The 21,620-nt window shown below is 40.2% G+C and overlaps 1 protein-coding gene across 1 annotated transcript in view; it reads right to left on the bottom strand.

Annotated features, from left to right (window-relative positions):
* Window positions 1-21,620, bottom strand: part of LOC139466708 (ras and EF-hand domain-containing protein-like) — a 45,209-nt gene that overhangs the window by 13,676 nt on the left and 9,913 nt on the right. The window contains 3 exon segments of the mRNA XM_071248341.1: window positions 2,275-2,365; window positions 3,194-3,343; window positions 18,137-18,564. Of these exon segments, the coding sequence (XP_071104442.1) occupies window positions 2,275-2,365; window positions 3,194-3,343; window positions 18,137-18,477 (582 nt within the window). The 5' untranslated portion in view covers window positions 18,478-18,564.

The raw sequence follows: 21,620 nt of genomic DNA, 5'->3' as shown, positions 1-21,620 counted from the left end.
ATGTGCCTCGGGTACTGGCTATGTCGAGTGACCAGCGTTGTGTAGGCGTTGTGGCCTACTTTAAAGAGCTTCGCCAGGTCAAAATGGCAGCCTCGGCATGTTCAATTGTAGCTTTTATCATGGAGCGACGATTTAATATTGAAGTGTCTGGGAGTTGTGTCTGAGACAGATCGTTCAGTCAGCGATTCAAACATTTATTTTTGTGTGTCTGAGAAAGAGGCGCCAAAACATGGATTACAAACAACACGCGATTTTTCAAAATATTATGTATGGCCAGTGAACGAAGTTTTGTATTTTGCATATCCTGAGGTCAAATTATTTGTTTTAATCCTTTTGGGAACAGATTAATCATTTCAACTCCTTCCTTCTGTCTCTTAATTTTTTATATTAAAGTCTATATTCTGGTTCCTACATGTACACATTAAAGTGTATATTCATAAAAAGGCGAAATATTATTTTTAGAAATGCCTTTCGCAGTCCTCTTTATATTGGGTAATTTAACGATTTTTTGTTATAAATCGTTATGTATAATGTAACAGTATACATTTTTTTACAGTAAATAATGTCTTTGGTTATAATAAGATCAACATCGAGCCGTGATTACAAATAATATATATTGCATTCTTTTCTTATTCTGAGTTTGTGATCCTGTCTAAACGTACAATCACTTTTATGTCCAACCAGTCTGTTCATTAAAATTAAATGGACCAAAATATTAGGTATATATTTTCTCTTCGTTGTTGTTGCGATTGTATCAAAATATCTATTCAATAATTTTATAATTCTATATCATTCATTCGTTTCAAATGTATATTGCTTCCCCTTCGTTATATTTGATTTACAGTATCAGTCGTTTGATACATTTTATTTTTATAGAAATAAATGCACTTGCTCAGTGCTGTCAGTCATATTATATAATTAATAGCATGTCGTTCCAGTCGATGGTGCACTTACAACCGGAACTTGTTATTAACTGAGACCTTGCGTATTTTAATAAGTACAGAAATTTCATTCCTGGACGCCTATTAGCCTTATAGCTCGAATGACACAATGTCGAAGTGTTGTAAGTTGAAAAATGATTAATTTGTCCTTGCGTCGACACTTGAAAGTATTGACATATGTAATATATAGGTAACACGTTAGTTTAGAATATTGTCAGCCTTGACTTTCAAAATTATATTAATCATAATGGTCTCGTCAGGCAACAATAACAATCACCATAGTTATCGATCCATATTGATTTGTCTCGGTTGTCGCGAAATGTGCAATGTAGTCTTTATTGAACATATCATAATATGTTATTACAACAACGTGCTGCAGTTTTAATGTACACGTATATGTCTATTTATCACATGTTCTCAGCATTAAATGTAGAAAATTGGTTGATGGTCTGTGTATCAGGTTGCTTGAATACCGTGTGATAATTGCTAACTCATACGAAAATGTCTTCGACTTCACGGAACACAGACAAATAACGAAAATAGGGCATCTTTATAACGTTTAGTTAGAACATTGTTAGCCTTGACTTCCATAATAATATTAATCATAGTGTCTTTTCAGGTATTAATAATAACCAAACTTATCGATCCATACAATAATCAGGTCGATGATCTGTTTATTAGGTTGGCCCGAATACCACGTGCTAATGGCCAACGTATCCGAAAATGTTTTTTACTCCGCGGAACAAAAACATGTAACAAATATAGGTCATCTTTATAACATACATATACTGATTATGCTAATTGTGCCTCTGTCACATATGGCGTGAAAGGGACAAACACGTGATGTAAATAGACAACAGGAGGTGGAAAATCAACATTAATTGTAATTCAAACCCGTAGGCGGAAACTGATATACCATATTCAGCCATCGCGGATCACGTTGGTAAATTAAATCCTGAACTATGAGTTTTGTTATGTATCAATCTCATAGCAATTACTCTCGCGGGGGTGTGCATGCTTATATACAGATACATTCATGTTGAAATGGCAGGTCATATTTTTCTTGGGATAAGGTGATATTTACTTTTATGTTAACTCGTTGGCGATTTTGACGCGACAGACTCGCGATCCGGTCGCGACCACGGACACTACTGGCTTAGCAATGGTCGCACGGGACAGCAGTATGTCTTCTGGTTTAGGCCCTCAGTTCGACATCAATGGAATACATTCACTATCGGTTTCCAGATTACATATATATTTAGTGACATCTACTATGACATTTTGTTCAACTTATAGCGGGTGCGTCACGAGGTTAGTTAGTGAGCATCCTTACCGCCTTTTTGACGCGTTCTTCCACTTTCTGTGTGTGGACATCCATCTCGTCCTCGAGACTCCGCAGGTGGCGCTCGTGCTGTTCCTTCTCCCTGCAGACAAAAACAGACACTATCAGACACTAAAATATAATAACAGACATTAACATATCAACAGACACGTGCAGACATAAACAGACACTATCAGACACTAAAATATAATAACAGACATTAACATATCAACAGACACGTGCAGACATCAACAGACACTGATATATATCAACAGACACAGATATCAACAGACACTTACATATATCAACAGACACGTACGAATATCAACAGACACTAACAGATACTTTGCAGAAAATGTATTCATACATATCGCAGAGTTCCCTAATTCTGGGAACACCCATGCGAGGCTTGGACCGATCTTTCTTTGTGGGTCGATTGCACATATCTACAAACTCTGTAAAGTACATTAAGTAGAAGAATCGGAATAACCATGTATGGCTTCTTGAAGTCATGCATAACCTTTAAACTGACTATACTTCCAAAACCACGTTTGAGAAACTAACAACAGCAGTGAACAAAACGTCTGTCTACCTCATCTTCACCGTGAAGTGTTTGGCCCTGAACATTATTTCTTAAGCCCCGTTGTCCTTTACAATTGACAAAATCTCTATCTCTTAGAACATACTGTCCTGCGGTTGACAACATATTCGTTGTTCAAAGCATATTGTCATGAATATCTGACAACACCAGCAAGTCTTAAAACGGATTGTCCAAAACATTTAACGACATCAGTATCTCTTGGAACGTAAAGCCCTGCGCATGTGACACATTCTTCATCGTTCAATGTAGATTGTCATGGTTAATTTAACATATACACCACTGAAGCACAGTGAGGGTTACCCTCCGTATCTATGGCAACATGACGCTCACCTCTTGAAGGTCTTCTCCAGCCTGTCATTCTCCTGCTGGTAGACCCGGATGTCCTTGATGACACCCAGGATGATGTTCTCGAACTGAGTCAGCAACTCGGGGTTCTCGCTGGCGTGCAGCGTCTGGTACAACTCGATCACCTGCTCCTGGCTGAATGTACAACACACGATATCGGATACAATACAGGATATAGGACACAACCTAGAGGATACAACATGGATGATATTGGATATAACACAGGATATAGGATACAACATACAGGCTACAACATAGAGTATATAGGGTACAACATTGAGGAGATAGGATACAACATTGAGGAGATAGGATACAACATAGAGGATATAGGGTACAACATAGAGGAGATAGGATACAACATAGAGGATAAAGGATACAACCTAGAGGATACAGGATACAACATGGAGGATATTGGATATAACACAGGATATAGGATACAACATACGGGATACAACATAGAGGATATAGGATACAACACATGATAAAGGATACAACAAAGAGGATATAGGATACAACATAGAAGATACAACAGGGGATATAGAATACAACATAGGGAATATAGGATACAACATACAGGATACAACGTAGGGGATAGGGGATACAACATACAGGACAACAGGCTGCAACATTAGATAAAGGATACAACGTAGAAGATACAATATACAGGATATACAACATAGGGGATATAGGATACAATATACAGTATACGGGTACGAGATACAGGATGCAACACACGGGATGCATCAAAGAGCATACGCGACACATCCTACGGGTTTCACCCATACGGGATATCGGTTGCAAAATAATAATGATTCCTGAACACACATATCACTGTCATCTGTGGCAGTTAGTTTGAATGCATTGTGAATCTGATACATAAATATCATGGATATCAAATTTGCGTCGCGTTATAAGTTAAACTGCGTATATATGAATATTTTAGCATGCTCCCCTGAATACATTTGTAGTTACTAGAAACACGTTTGTATAGGCCGGAGTGTTGAGGTCAAATTACAGCCAGCTGTCCACTACGGTGGGACACGGACAAAGAGTAATGTCTATTGTATACGCGAGATGTGTTTGAACATATAGAATAATAAAACTCGCTCCCGTGTGAAACCAATTTTATTGAACGAGTAGCTGGTATCTGACCAGTACTATTCACTGGTTTCATACAATTGGTATTACACGGGGCAAGTTAAGTGTTTGACATCACTGCACTGTAATGTGAAGCTACGCCAGCGAAACAATGCCCTATGACGTCATCCTTGCAACAGGGTTGCTGGGTCATCGAGTGTGCATAAGCTCCTCTCGGTGATCTATCATATTCACATGCCACGTCATTGAATAAGCCCCGCGATGTTGAGAGATTTCAATATCTGTTGTGAATCTAGTTCCGGCAGTATGTAAGCATTGGATTTGGTATTAAACACTGTGTAATACCAGCTTATTGTTATTAAACAGTGGTGCCTTCAACGGACGAGTAAACAACATGCTTTAAATGGGTTGCTTGAATACCGTGTGCACTCTTAGTGAAATGTATACAATTGATTGTTTATTGGCATATCAATGTACATTATATCTCTTATGTATATTTATCGTGGGAGTGACTATCCATTTGATAACTACGTTTGTTGTTGTTGTCATCAACAACAAATTCAATACCAGTCCACCATGACGTTGCTTACAACTTCTTCCGTTCCTGACGTCACTAGGACACGGTTACGTAGGCGATAGATAGTCGCTTTTCATGTACGTCGGTATTCAACACCTGTTGCATTTGACACAGGTTACTATAGCAACATGGCGTGATACGTTATTGATCGTAATATCATCTTTCACTGGAGTTATAGCCCTTTGTGGTGTGAGAATTTGAATCTGTTATCGGGACTTATTCGAGTGTGTGCGATATGGGTCAAAAATGATTGTGTATTGACAGAACTTGTTGGTCCTTTGAAACCGAAAGAGTAAATAAGTTAATATATTCTTACTTGCCAGAAAATTAATAAATAAACAAAGCGTTATATGCATTCAGAACAGTGCAAGTGCTATAGACACCTTAACCACGGTTGCTTGCATGTTCGTATATTTTGATACTGTTTACTTTTGTTACAATAGTAAATAAAAAGGTAAATTCCATGATGACTATTATGTACATAAATATATAACGTTTGCATAACGTGTTCATATGTTACACTGTACTTCAGTATATCATGGATGGACGCGAGGGCTTGGATCATATTCAATATGGACCTACTAAACCACATTTTGATTTAATATTCGTAAACTGTAATAAATTGTGATGTGGTGGTTCAGCCTTGTGGTTAAAGGGGTTCGATTCCTCACATTATAGTACTTTAGTCATCAGTAAGGATGTGGCTGTATTAGTTCTTAAAGCGGCGTACAACCATGCTCAATCGAATACCAAGTACACATCATTAAACCGACAAACTTGTCCGTATCCCAATATAAACTAGATACACTAACTTGGCCTGATCGGTAGTCCGTCCAACGGAATCGGGATCTGGATATCGTTGTACAAAACAACCTTAGCGCTACGACTGTCGTAAGTCTTTGTTAAGGTATGGGAGCTACGATCACCTTAGCGCTAAAGTTTGTACAACGGTACCCTGGACTTGAAAAGGACACCAGTACCTCTTTCAGGACATGTATCCATTAGGGACCAAAAAATAATACTCTGGAAAGAGGGGACACGTATTGTCGACCCCACAACACCTATTGTTTCCGAGTGTCCAGCATGTTCAGTGAACGATATATTTTGGGGGTGTAAAACGTGAGGACAACGTATTTCTGCCATAATTTTAGTAATAAATTATTGTTTTTCAAATCACCGGTCCTTGAAGTCGGGCAATGATGAAACATAGCCTCGATATGGTGTAAATAGATAGAAACAGTAAACCAAACACAAACTTACGTCGAATTGTAGAAGTATTCATAAACCCATCTATTTGCTCAACGTCATTTTGGGTTTCGAAGATGTAAAGAATTCTTAAAGATCAGTTTTTTTAATAGTACCGAGAAAATATTTTATCAGGTTTAAAACGTGTATTATATCAAAACTTTAAACTATAACCAAAATTAGAAAATTTCCTATTTCTTCCCCAAAAATATATTTATTGATTTTAAAAGTACATCGAATCAATATTTGCCCATTGTAAATGAGAGAAGACTGTGTCTGTACACTATGATATTTATCTGCTATCAGAGACGAGTTTGTCTTTCTTTTTTATGTGAAGCTCTTGTCCAACAACGACTTCTTTAAATCACAAAGAATTGTTATATATCTGGCCATACATTACGTAAAACATTATTACCTAAACATATATCCACATTGGAAAATCTGTCCAGATTCATTGTACATATGAATATATTGTTACGTTAAAATGTCTAAATCACATTAGTATGTTGTCTCTTGATCCATATTGAATAGATATATACATCGTTTTATGTTAATCCTATCTCTTTCAGTCACTGGGGGATGAAATAGATCATAAAAATGTTTGGAATTCGTTATTATTAAACAATACATGGAACAATAATTGTAAAATGACTGAAATATTTTGGCGTTTTGTAAATTGCCAAAGTGAAAAGTGTCATTTTGCGGATTAACTGTTACATACATATATATATACTATTGTACCACCGTTGGTGTATTTTCGGAGAAATATGCTGAACTGTTACAGAACTGGACTGAATTGACGTTTTTACAAAGTCTAATACTGCACAAGCACGGTCCCGTGGTTCGCACCTGGGTTCTACCGTATGCATGTTTACATAGTGACACACGCAGGCTTCTCGCCCATCTGACAAACATCCTCATCCCTGCACGCTGCCAGCCACGTTGATGCTCGGTAAATGTCAGTGTATACGTACAGGGGGTGCACACATAGGGAGGAACAGCCGACTTCCCTCGTACAGTAGACCGTGCATATATTACTCGTACACGAATGGTAGCTGATCATATGTTAGGTAGGCCTCGAGAACATTACATCGCCATCTTAATCTATTGTGTTATGATAGTCCTTCCTTTCTACGACCTTTGCCAGTGGGCATTTCTTAAAGACCTATTTTCACTTTGGTTCGGCCAGTGCGGCTTTTCTTTGAAAGTTTCAACATTCTTTGACAGAAAGGGTTGGATTTAGATGTTGTAAGGTAATTAACACTAAGCTTTGGGCGCCGTTTCGCACGTATCATAAGACTGAATGTGACATAGTGAAAGAACCATTAAGAAGCACAATGGCGCTAACTTGTTAATCCCGCCATTAACATTGTGACACGGCGAGCAAAACCACAATAGCCTGTTCGTGTCAGTCAGAGCACGAGGCCTGACGGGATGTTAATATATTTTTATAAATGGTTCTCATTATGTCCTGGGTCCTCATGCATCATCAACGATATCTTAAGGTCGACCAGTGCGATGTTTGGTTTTGTACGATTCAAAAATCTGGTTTTAATTCTATTTCTGGCCATGTTGATATCGTCCTGATTTTAACACTTATCTTTTCTTGACCTTACTATGTTTGTTTGTTTGTTTGTTTGTTGTTTAATGCCGCACTCAGCAATATTCCAGCTGTATGACGGCGGTCTGTAAGTAATCGAGTCTGGACCAGACAATCCAGTTATTGACATCATGCGCATCTATCCACGCAATTGGGATCGATGACATGCATCAACCAAGTCAGCGAGCCTGACCACCCGATCCCGTTAGTCATGGTTGATTTAATTGCCTGCCTAGAATGAAGGAAGGTGTGAACCTGGGGATTTTGAAAATAAGCTTCTGTTCAAAATGTTATCATTCTTAGTATTTGGTTTTCAATGCCATTATGAGCATATTGTAGTTCTGCCATCCGCTGCACATACTGAACAGTCGCATTAATATGGGTGCAACCGTTGCACGTATCGTGCAGTCGCATTAATGTGGGTGCACCCGAATTGACACAGTTTGTAGACAGGAACTTAAAAGTGGAAATCCACGGTCTTAGGTATGGTGCTTACAAAACAAGGATTATAATCGGGACAAAACAGGGACTGAACATAAGACCAGTGAATCCTGATACTGCTAAGGGGCGTAACTCTCTACTGGTCCGTGTCAGCTATATAATGTATATGTACATAAGGGCGGTAGTTTGCAGGCCTTTTCAAAAGTTCAAGATCCATGGGTAATACATTCACAACAGTATCCATACTTAGCGAGGGATACTTTCTCGGGGGATTGTCAGAGGACCTTGACGTAGTAAATAAACCATTTTGTGTTCCGTGACTGACACATTGACCTTAACCTAAAGCGGCTTGCCTAATCCGTAGAAGTTGATCGTCTACCGTGTTTTTGAGATCGAAAGGGAATGGCCCTTAATCGACAGTCGTGTTGATATGGCCTAAAATAAATCACGCGTACACATTAATGTTAGAGAATACTGCTGTATACGAGCAGGTAGGGGTGGTTGGGGGGTCTTGACCATCTCGTACTGACCTATATCCTGTCGTTTACACATATATTGTACGATTACCCTCAACTGCGTATTTGACAATGGCGGATGGGACAGAAACCCTGAGTTATACAACGTGAGTGAGTGAGTTGGGTTTAACGCCGCTTTTAACAGTATTCCAGTTTTATCACGGCGTGTCAGCTTAATGTGGGAGGAAAGCCCGAAGTGATGCAGGTCTCAAACGTTTACCACTTCGGTGAAACCCACGAGCACAGGTATGGTGCTGACAAACCTAGAAACATAATCGGGGCGAACCTGGATTCGAACCCACAATCATAGGTTTCTGGCGTGTCCAAGGGACGCAACTCTGCACAGCGAATCGCGGCGCCTTAGACGACTGGGCCACCTGTGTCCCCTGAACTATAACGTGAACTATATTTGTCGGATGCGTCACGGTACAAGTATTGCATACAACGTGGCATTTCCACGTGACAATATTTTGTAACGGAGCGTCGCGATACTGAACTTAGTTATCGACCCCGGCCCTTTCCGTGCTAAATAATTACTTGATACCACTTTAGTCTGTTCGAAGGTATGTAGCGGAAATCATTAGATTCATATCTTATATTCGTATCATACATGTGCCCCATGTGTTGATGTTCCTATACATTAACACCTCGTCACCGATTAGACCGGAAATCTTACAATCGGGGCGATAATTGTTCGGATCGTTTACTTAAGAATTGACTTTCACTTGTGTGAGTTCATTGGAGTATGAACCTTCATAGAGTGAGGGCCAAACTGTATGAACGTCGGAGCTTGCGACAATCAGTTCCTTACAGCCAATTACCCTGAGAATAGCCACCGTTTTAAAGAGACATGAACATACCCTCGAACATAGGATACACCTGTGCAGTTAGACTAACGCTTAGTCGCTGAAAATATATAATTTTAATAGAGACAAGCCGTTACATTTAAATGGAAAAGAAGCCTCAGTGAAACTCCGTAAACCTGTAGAAAATCTAGACTTGCTTCAGTTAGGGCTAGAGCATTGCATCAGTTTCAACTAAGCATGGGACATCGCTGTAGGGCTTACATTGGTCACTCAGGGATAGGCTGTGTCCGAGTTATAAACGCAACTACTTGCCGCGCCTCCAACCTTATACATGATCACGCCATGTGTGAAGCCATATGCTAATGCCTGGGGTTGTTTAATGTATGGTTGAATGGGCACAAGAGATACTGCTGCTGTTTGCTTTAGTGGGTCAAACCAATTAGATGAATGTATCTGTGAACATTTACTGTTTCGGATCACGGGTTTACTTACGTCTTGTTAATGTAATGACTAAGCTGCTATACAGAGGTTTGTGCGGCGATTATCCGTTTAAGTGGTCATTGTGGCTTGCCATCGTGGAATGTCTGGGATTGTTTATACAACTATCAAAACACTGTGTGACTATTAGAAAAATACAAGCGTTTGTCTCTTTGATCCATAGACCGTGGATCGTTGACAAAAAAGTATTGAACTAACAGACCTCGGTTGGAATTGGATGATTACACGAGAAGAATTAAATGTGGGTAATTTACTGTTACAATATTAATTGTCACACAGCTGTCAACAAAATAGTATGCATATTAAACCCAGTAAACATTATGTCAGTGAACATATTATCAGAAATTATGCTGTCGTGTGCATAGCGAAGTTATAAATAATACCTACGCGCTACAAAGACGTAAGTCACAACACAGATATGTAGAATCTAATATGTACGCAGTGACATAACAAAGATATTAATATTGACTTTAAATGGCATGCAGAGTGCAGATGCATTCTCTTTTACTGCGTTAAATTAAACAGATACTTACTGTGAACTCATACCATTTAAAATAGAGAACATATTTCAACGTTCATTAACATAAGAGCAATTTTATTTCACAATTACGTACTGCGAGTAATGATGACATTGATTTATGTAAAGACAGTAAAAACAGGATTTCGTGAATCTAGTCATCATTGTAATTGCCTATACATAGGACGTAGGACGTAGTTAATCCTCATATATAGCCACCCAGCATGGTACCACCTAGCGCTGGGATGCCCCGCAGGTGGTGTAGTTCAACTGTGTGAAATCTCATGTGTCATTTCTCAAGGTTTCACAAAGAAATGTGCCTATTACGCCATGACGAAGCTTTTTCTATTGAAGCAAAAACCCTGTCTTTGCATGTCTGCACTAATTGTCACGTTATGTAATTAGGGATGCTCAAGCATATCTCCTTGTCAGCTACTATTATTTATTTATCTATTACATAACACTACTCGTTAGACCTTCGATCTATTGTTCAGACATTTCTTGATAAAATATTAGATAAACAATGGAAATTAATGTTAGACCATATATACTACTCAAAGGAAGTTAAAGAACACCAGATTATTTCCTATTACTGTAGTTAACCTGTCATACCGTGACAGATCAATCATAACAATATGAAAAAACACGGTGCTTATCAACTTCTTTAAAGTAATGTATATCTGATTTCTGATAAGTATATAACGTTTGCAGTGAAGTGTATCAGTAGGTTTTCTGTGCTCGTGAAACATTCTACCCATTTAGACAGATTTTTTTAGATTATGGTGACATTCAATTGACAGTCACGTGATAGGATCTCAACTGAGCATCTGCTTTACGCATGGTTTGTATCAGTATTGTTTTTTTTTCATGTATTATGTATTCGGAGTCCTTTTCCTCTATTTACATTATGGGGTATAAATATGTTCGAAAACTGACCCCCTCCATTTTGACCCCACACACATACATAACAGTATACAACCATTAAAACCATTGCAAAACATGAATGTCCCCAGGGCCCTATGGCTGGTCAAACAGGTTTCGGCTACTTCGTAAATAATGTTGTACATTGAACAAGTAACAGTTCTTTAACACGTGTTAAATAATACGACTTGGTCAATGGCGGAATTTTCAGGAAAGACAGTATTGACAAAACCCAGCAGGGTTAGCAGGTCCTTCTAAAACATCCCTTTTTTACTGGTTGTTTTAGTGCAGTCCTAGACTAACGCTAAGGCTCTGAAAATATATTACTTTGAATAAAACAAACAACTACATATGAAATGGAAAGGGGCCTAAGTGAGATGGGAGATTCAGAACCTGAGGTAAATCTAGACTTGCTTAATTTAGGATTACAGTCATGGCAGGGAGGAAGGGACCCCTTTTACTCGCTTGTAGACCCATCAGCGATACCCTGAAAGGGAAATTCTGTTCCACGACCATGCGTCCTTTGCTAGTCTAGATTTAGACGTTGAATCAGTGCCATGTTTGAAACTGAGACATTTGTCTGAATAAATATGGTAATTGTTAACACTTTGATTGATATATATCATAAATTGTAAATAAAAAAGATTTTACGGACCTGATTCAAACTCCCTAGGACTGCCATCTTGCCGGGGTCAAGTCCAAATGGACATAGCCGTTTGACTAATGAGTTGGGTTATATCGAGGCAATGGTTGTTTTATACCGAGGTAATGTGATTTGAGACAAGAAACGTTAACTGAAGGATGTATCGTTGATATATGGCTTTGTAGGTCATGTGGATCATTTGTTATAATTAACACCTGCAAACATTGTTTAGCAGATCTTGACCCGTCGGAGCAAACATTAACAGCTAATCTGATGTCATCGGGCAAATGTCATTACGACCTTACAACGTATCAGTGGCACATAACACAGTAAGTCATGTGCAGATGACAGGTGATAAATAAAACAAATTATCTAATGTTCAGGTATAAATTACAATTTGGTTATAGCTACCGAGCGAAAACGGAACCAACTGGCGAAAACGGTCACGTCGACAAAACGGTTACTATTGCAAAGAAAAAATGGCACCTTAATTTTCGCTTTGTTTTTCCAAACAAGCAATACATTGAATTATACCTACAGGTTCGGATGCAGACACAAATGATTAATGTTGATTGCCATGTGTACATTAGAAATTATCCTCAACTCCAACTCTTTCGCCGACACTGATTCGAAGACGGAGCTAGAAATATTTAAAAGCATCACATACTTTGAAGTTGCAACAACGTGTTTTAAAATTATAGCAAAAAAAAACACTGTACTGTAAGCAGTTTGTTATAAATATATATCGAAAAAATCATATCTAAAGTACATTATGACTCGCGACAGCTTGTTGTAAGCAGCACAATAAAACATATGGCCAAACCTCAATCAGCGGCCAAGTAGAGTAGCTGAATCTGTGACCGATGGTTTTGATACAGAAAAGGCTCAACATGATCTCTCTACCCACCTAGTCTCCGAGAAGACACCCACATCGAGATCCTCCGGGGATAGGTTTATGTATGCCCTATTTGTCCAATGTGTATGTCCTTGTGATATGCGCCTTTTTGTGGGGGTCGAACTTTTATTGTCCGCTATTTCAAATTTCAAGTCCTCTAGAGTTATATGCCCTTTGTTATCGTGGTCCAAGGCGTCGAATATGATGTCCAGTTCGTCCGAGGAAAGACGCAATACTTGGGAGATGTCTGCTAGTTGTTCCTTTGTAATGGATTGGTTCAGATCGTGAAGGTTCAAAGCACCACACAACTTATTTATTTCCGGCGAGACTGGCTCATGTGCCATCCCAGAAGATCAGGTCATTCAAACTGCTGTTGTCTGCTTCCCTCAGCCTCGTGTGTGTCATTCCGCTTGAAAAAGTAAACTCCAGATTTAGTTACTATCTGCCATGTTAAGCCAAGGTCAGTCTGGTGAAATTAATACAAGAGTTTTGTCCCAAATTAATATCTACACACTATGCAATATCTCCAAGCTAGCGACGTTGTTGCCGTGCACACCCGTGAATGAAGGTCAGAAATCGTTCATGAGATCGATTTAACAGACAGCAAACAGTTCTTCAGTATGTCTATTGACGAGGACACGATTCAGCTTGACTGTATTCTATCAAAACCTCTCGAAGTCTGACTCAAGATCGAGGTCAGGTCGAACGAGAATAGCTTACACCTTGAAGGCAAACACTGTAGACAGACGACACCACTTGTGAACGTCCATATTTTTATGTCTCGTTCAGTCTCTTTTCTTGATAACACAACACAGACTGTAAGTTATAAACCTGAGTTATAACACAGCACGTGGATGTACGGTTATAGCGAACCGAGTTCAACCGTTAAACCAAATGCTGAGCTTGTGTATGACAAGGAGTCCGTTCTGTATGTTCCAAATGGTCCGTCACTCGCGATTATTCCGTGTCGCTTTCAACTTGTTCACGTTTGTTTCCTTTCCCTTTCTGTCGACAAGTCCTGTTTCTTCCAGTATGACTGAACTCAAGACACATGTAAATGTCTACATGGGCACGTAACGCCACATCCGACAAGCTTCAGGTCACCGGTTACTGCAACAGGTCCCGTCAGGAGGCTGTGTAAAGATGCGAGGCGAGGCCGATAGCTGATGTTTAAACCCTCTAATCTGTCCTTCAATCCCCAATCAGAGACACAAGCTCATACCGACACGGTTCACTAACGACGTAACAGTCCCAATGTCAACACCTTGTTGTGAGGCTTTGTGTGCGCCTCAGCGTCACAGCTCTATCTTCATTGACAGTCAGACTCCCGCGACGAAGAAAGTTTTGCTCACAGGACAATGCGAAGTGGCTATTGTTCCGAATGGCAGTTCATCCGACACCCTGGTTTGTTTCGTCAGTTCACAAGTCCTTTTAACGAGGATGGTGATCGTCCACATATTATCACCAATGTTTTCCTAATGATTTAGACGCTCCCACAAACGTCCTAGAATCACATGTCTCGCAGACATTTCTATAATTAACTGTTAATGACCCGAGGAGATAAGACTAGATAACGCAGGGTTGCAAAATGGTACACTGTACAAAGTTCTCATTGAAAAGTTATTCCGTGAAATCTTGCTGAAGGAGATATTCATTCCGTGTGTTAATATTCCTGGTACAGAACGACTCATATAAATGCATGTTCCCGCTAGTAGCATCGGCTGCCGTTGATGCAGAAGGTGAGTAGAACAACGGCTATTCCTGGTTTAGATCCGGGTGTACATCCAGAGGTATGTTCACGTCTTGTGACTGCCAGGGTGACATCTCACAACAAGAGCCACGCCACAACAATATGAAGGAACGGATACCTATAAAAATGACATGAACTCGAGATGGTGTTTCAGGTTTGCCAGTTCTATTGTAGTGATGTTAAAATTCCAATACGATGGCAACAGGTGGGAGATTCATACGCCATATATTTCGATCACGTAGGCTATCCGTCAACAAAGTGCGAGCACGGGGCAGAACATGCTCCATTGTTGTTCCGGGAGAGGTTACAGGAAAGAGGATGATAAAATCATTTATTGACGTTGAAATGTCCCAGTTTGAATTGAATGGCACCGACTTTCTGTCTTCAGTTCAGTGCATATGATAACCAACATACACTGGCAATGAACGTTATTGATTGTTCTCGATATCCGACAGAGCATATGAAATACACGATTGACCCCATTTGCTGATAACTAGCAGCTAGAGCCTATGTTAGCAATCACCAGATCTTCGAAATATCCAGACCTTCGAGTTAAGGGGGTTCGAGATAGGATTTAGGCAAGCCGTAATTCAATCACAGAAGGTTGGGGATTACAAACAAAGACAAGAAGAATGAAGTTTTTTATGACTAGGAAACCATGCTAACAAGTCCTTCATGGTTACAAGGGCTTCCAGATGACTAGGGGTGCAGGATAACAAGACCACCAAGATAACAAGCACTTCCTAATGACTATGGGGCGGTCGGGTAGCCTAGTGTTTAAAAGCGTTCGCTCGTCACACCGACGACCCGGGTTCGATTCCCAATATGGGTACAATGTGTAAAGCCCAATTCTGGTGTCCCCCGCCGTGATATTGCTGGAGTATTGCTAAAAGCGGCGTAAAACCATACGCATTCACTCACTCCTAATGACTATTGAGCCATGTTAACAATGACGTCTTGATGACTCGGGACTCGGGATAGCAAACGGCCACCCGGGACAAGGGACCAAAGACAACATGTATTTATCAACGTCTAGGGCGCCATGATAACGTGTTTAGAGACGACTAGGGCGTCATGATAATATGTATTTATCAACGTCTAGGGCGCCATGATAACGTGTTTAGAGACGACTAGGGCGTCATGATAATATGTATTTATCAACGTCTAGGGCGCCATGATAACGTGTTTAGAGACGACTAGGGCGTCATGATAACATGTATTTATCAACGACTAGGGCGTCATGATAACATGTTTAGAGACGACTAGGGCGTCATGATAACATGTATTTATCAACGACTAGGACGTCATGATAACGTGTTTAGAGACGACTAGGGCGCCATGATATTTTGTGTTTAGAGACGACTAGGGCGACATAATAAAATGTGTTTATAATTAGAGACGACTAGGGCGCCATAATAACATGTGTTTAGAGACGACTAGGGCGCCAAGATGAAAAGTGGTTACCGAAGACTTGGCCGCTAAGTTAACAAGCGTTTACCGACGATTAGGGCGCCAAGAAAACGAGTGTTTTCCGACGACTAGATACTTAGGAGGCAGGATAACAGTACCTTCTGGACAGCAATTGTTAACCGATGACCAGAATGACAGCATAACAAAACCTTCGAAATAACACAGACGTCAATGTAGCAAGAGATTATCAATGGAACCAGTGCCGCCACAAGGCGTATATTAACTTAGAGTCCATATTACCCAAACCATCTCAGCGCTAAGGTGATCGTAACATCCATGATTTAACGTAAGCTCACGATATGCGGAGTCTTCGTTGTAATTTTTCTGATCTATTCTTGGATTTGGGGAATTTCAAGAGTATGAACTATATAACGAGTCAAGGACGACTGCAGGTAAAGATGGACTGAACAATACTTCAGTCGTATGTTTGAGTAACAATTGATGAGGAGTGAACTCACAAAAAGACTGGTCTTAACTTTGGCGCAACTGTTTGTGTTGACGGATTATGGGTCATTATCGGGACCAAACTTTAATTCGACCCCACAACAAGCAGATTCTGGTTCGGATAGGGGCCGCAACTCGCTCAGACCACGGGTTTATCGTGCCATATAATGTACATGCATTTCATACGCCGATGAAAAGAAATTGGGGAACAGCGTATCACAATAATTGGTGACGATTCCGAACAACGTTTTACAGTCGATTCGAAAACAGCATACCATAATGGATGAAATACACTCTCGTATTGTTAAATTACGCTTCCAAATCCATTGATATTTGGTTTGTGTAGGTTCAATACATGCAGCGGTAATTTAATCACAACATGCAGTCTTTGAATTTATGAACCTTACAATAGTGGCGGCTCCGGGCACTCCATGCCCTTCACGACTACTACAACAGCATACAGCGTTATATCAACGGTTCTACTTATGACGGGGTCGTTCGTGTAGCCTAATTGTTAAAGCGTTCGCTCGTCACGCCGAAATTACGGGTTCGATTCTCGACATGAAGTGTGAAGCCCATTTCTGGTGTCTCCCGCCGTGATATTGCTGGAAAAGCTAAAAGCGGCGTAAAACAATACTCACTCACTCACTCACTACTTATGACGACGCCATCGAGCTGCCAGCCCTTATTGTAATTGTGCACCAAGAGGACATATTGACAGCGTGGAGCATTAAACTTAACCTGTGTATATTACAGCACATCAACACATTCAAGGTCACGCCACGTTACATGCATATGACAAATGTTTATAAATATTCATTAAAGCACCTGTACTATTTTAAATTATGAGAAAGGAAAGCTATATGCCAGCTGATGCAGATAGTATGTCACACAAGTATAATTTATTATCTACCACAGCTGTTGAAATTCATCCTGATAAGCAGCCACTGTTTTTGTTTAAAACAAAAGAAGCCTGTGTGAATTGGTGTTTTTGCAGAGCGACATGTGCTGTGGGTACGGTGTGCTCTGTGAAAGTGAGTGGACATTGACACACGGCCAACAACATCTAAACAGCTTCACAGTACCCCGGGGATCTATCAAACAAGTGGACGATGGTGCGAACATCGATCTTTTTAAAACAATAATCTGTTCTCGAAACAGCTGGAAATATATTAAAAAGCAAAAAATAATTTATCGTTTACCTGACATAGTGATGTTCTGGGGAAATATGTTGTGGATAAAACATTGATTCAAAAAGATATGAAGCAAACATCCCAGTAAAGACACGCACACTCACGCGCACACGCACGCGCACATACACACACACGCACATGCACGCACGCACAAACGGACACACACACACAAAATCATCACTCACATCATCCCCCAAAATGGTCCCCAAGAACCAAGGTTAAGAGAGAGAATTTGAGGAACGAGTTAAAGTATATTCCTTGAAACGTTTGTCGATAGGTGAAATAGAAAAGAAATATTTCAATTTGCTTGCTTACCTTGAAATAGCTCTAAGTCCTTCGTCCAGTATGCCCACAAAGTCATCTTCTTGATCAATGATCTTGTCATCTGAATTCTGACTCTTCAAACGTTCCCGCATCTTAACTCGACTCTTCGTCTGGAGGGCCTCGCCGATTTCCGTGAACCCTCGGGCGAACTCCTCGACACTGATTCGGCCATCTCCGTCTTTGTCGAGCTGACTGAAGACATCGACTAGTTCGTCTTTCGATAGTTCGGAACACACGGCCTGGAGTTCGTTCTGGTCGATGTAGCCGGACCCATCCAAGTCGCAAGCCCGAAACAGTTGGCCCAGTTTGGACTCAGCCTCGCTTTGGTCCATCGGAGGCGATTCTCAATCCAGTTGGCGCTGAATCGATCGTTGTCTCTGATATGGTTGGTTTACGTGGTGTGCGACGACTATGCTACTCTGAAATGAAATATTAAAAACATTTAATAAAATAAAACACCGTAACGGAAATGTCAGATATATTTAATCGAAACCACATTAAACGTAGTAACCTCAAGATCATATACAGTGGATCTGGGAGACAACGTTCTGAATACACTCGTTCGGATTAACGAATACAAGACTAGTGAGTGAGTGAGTCTTTGTATGGGGCTTTGTATGAACGTTCCCAACATATCGCCCAGAAATCGAAGTCTCCGGACTGACGGGGTTTCACTGTTACTAGATTAGACACCACAAGGCCAAGAACGCCGTGACGTGACCGTAATACTGTTCAAGGCAGCGTTAACACACTCCAGGAACAGTAAACAGTATCTTTCATGTTAGAAGATTAACGACACAGCGACTTTCCCTGAGTGAGTGGGGTGGGTTTAACATAGCTTTGAACAGTATTTCAGCAGGGTCACGGCGTCCCTGTTCCTGGAAGAAAACAAAACACCGCTCACCAAGAAGCACAACCGTAAACATACAAATCATATATACTACCTAAAAGAAAAGAAAAGGACACCCGATTCTTTAATTATTACTATACTTGATCTGCCATGCTCTGATATTAACTACAGTAGTATGAAATAATTGGGTGTTCCTTTGAGTAGTATACCAACAAACTATACACATACGAACCGTATACATGTGAAGAAGCTCAAGTAATAGCAGGTTGCAAAGTCTACCCAATCTGTAAAACATTTTTCCTGATACTACAGTTTCTATTCTAGATCCGCACATCAGTGTTTTACGTTTCTTATCTCTAGGCGTCGCAAAATATAAAACAAAAAGATAGAAACCATGACAGATTGTGTTTTTTTCCAATTTTAACTTATAGCTGTCACGGAAAGTTAGAATCATAGAACTCTGTTATTTGAAGATCATTTGTCGTAGGCGAGTTTCGCCGACTCCAGCACACTGACGCTATTACTGCACGCAATGATGACAAAGGAGTGTGCCGATGACGGTCAGATGTTATTTTTTCTTCTCAGTTAGTGCTGCATCGTGGGCATTAAATGTCCTTGGCCTTTAGACGTTGTGGTGAAAGTTTAGAAACTTTTAGTTTATCTATATATATTTGTTCACGACTGTTGTCGGTTTTGTGATCGAGCGAGTGACGAAGTGAGTAAACGCTTGTTAATTATGTACAAATAGTCGGAATCGTACGAGGGAGCTGTTTTTGGTTATGGAAAAGGTTTTGTCGTTTTTATTGAACTTTAGCTTCAGGGAGGGGCACTTATCAAATCTTAGTTCTCGACGCTGAGCAAAGCTCTTGGGACATCCGGTCAAGCCAGAACGACCTTTTGCGAACTTTGATTGGCCAGTGACATGAATAACAAGAAGTTGACATTAACCAGTCAGAAAACAGCTTTCTCGAGCTTTACGGCACGAGTTGCAGACTACGCTTTGGAGAATATCGATTCAAAATTTGTGAAAAGTTAACAAACGATAATTTCTGGAATGTCTAATAGATGGCCGAGAATGTATTGCGGTACTCCCCACGAGCTATGGAAAGTCTCTTCCGTTTCAAATGTTTATTCTGTTGAAGCGAGAGATCAGACGCATTCGTGACCAACTCGTGTTATTCCGGGACAAGCCGAACAGCGACTTGTGCCCCTCTAGTGGCATTTTTTTGCGACTGGGTTCCGTCTAAGCGCAAACGGGCATAACTGAAAGAATTGTCAGCTCGTTGCGTAATGATTCACATATATTTCCCATATGTCATATATATTCCAGATGCTATTTAAGACACATCGGCACTTAAGGTATTATACAGTATGATTGAACACATTTAACTGTATGTTGGGTAGATGTTTAGATGCAAGAGATATCTAAAATCAAACAGTATTCCTGAGGGATTCTTTGACGGAAGTACTTGAGGTCACACGCTCATTTTGATTGGTTTGTCGTATTTTCGCACATAACATTTATCGATAGGGGGACGAGTCTTCTTGCAGGTTACGGAAAGGGTCGAGTGGTGACGAATGAGATAAGACGATGACTTTGACGGAATCAGTCTTTGAGCCCGTACCTGTCGTTCGGAATACCTCGTGTTCACCACTTCGAGGTTGCATGATTAGCCAACACATTCCGAATGTCACTTTCCTGATCTGAAAAGCGACTTTCTGATTGGTCGGATGAAAGGTGTTCTGAAGTGACCCGTAATGGAATATCAGATCTTTGTTTGGCGGTGGCAGTTGAGATCTGAATTTAATGAGATCGCCGAACACAGTCACCCATGCAACTGCTCTCCGCCACCATGTCGCTTAATTTCATCTGATATGTTCAGTGAGGAAAGTAAATAAATCGAGTTCACTTTAACAAGAGGCGACTACACCCGTAAGCAGACGACCAGGCAGCGCGTGGCATGGCTTCGATTACAATACATTCTATTCTGAGTGGGAGTATTTGACCATTAATGTCATTGGGGCGTTTATTAGAAATGATATATTGTCTGTGTATTGACCCCTTCATACACACAGCCGAGTCGCCGGACAATAGAAGTTCTCCCTGTAGGTCTCTGGTGCACTGTATCAATTACATACATCAATGACTAAGATGCTAGACTATTAAAATATTCAGCCGAGATATTAAGTACCACTACAATGTTGTTTTGAGGATAATATCGGGTCCAGAAGGTTACCAGTATTGATTTGTATGTCAATACTTAGTACATGACATAGATGTACTGAGAATTTGTTCTGAGCTTGAAGACATTTTACAGCAAATATACTGGAAACAAATACATTCATCACCAAATTATTGATGCGTGTGCAATCCCCGATCCAAAATCGCGTCATGAAACCTATGCGAGTTACTATGCATTTGGATTTATATATCCTATAAATCTTACATTAATAGGAAACTGATTGTGCTGATTTACTAAATTTTAGTTTTTCGAATGAAATTATGATAATCTGATGTAGAAAAAAACTAATTGTGTTCAGTTGATACAGTGAAATCATGTTAGTCTTGAAACTCGAGCATGTCTCTAAAATCCCTGCCAGTCTCACTCTGAAATCCCTGCCTGT

This window comes from Haliotis cracherodii, unplaced genomic scaffold (assembly GCF_022045235.1).
Source record: "Haliotis cracherodii isolate W230 unplaced genomic scaffold, xgHalCrac1.p SCAF_19, whole genome shotgun sequence".
Lineage (NCBI taxonomy): Eukaryota > Metazoa > Mollusca > Gastropoda > Lepetellida > Haliotidae > Haliotis > Haliotis cracherodii.
Note: the sequence above shows the minus strand (reverse complement) of the source record. Positions and strands in the feature narration are given on the sequence as shown.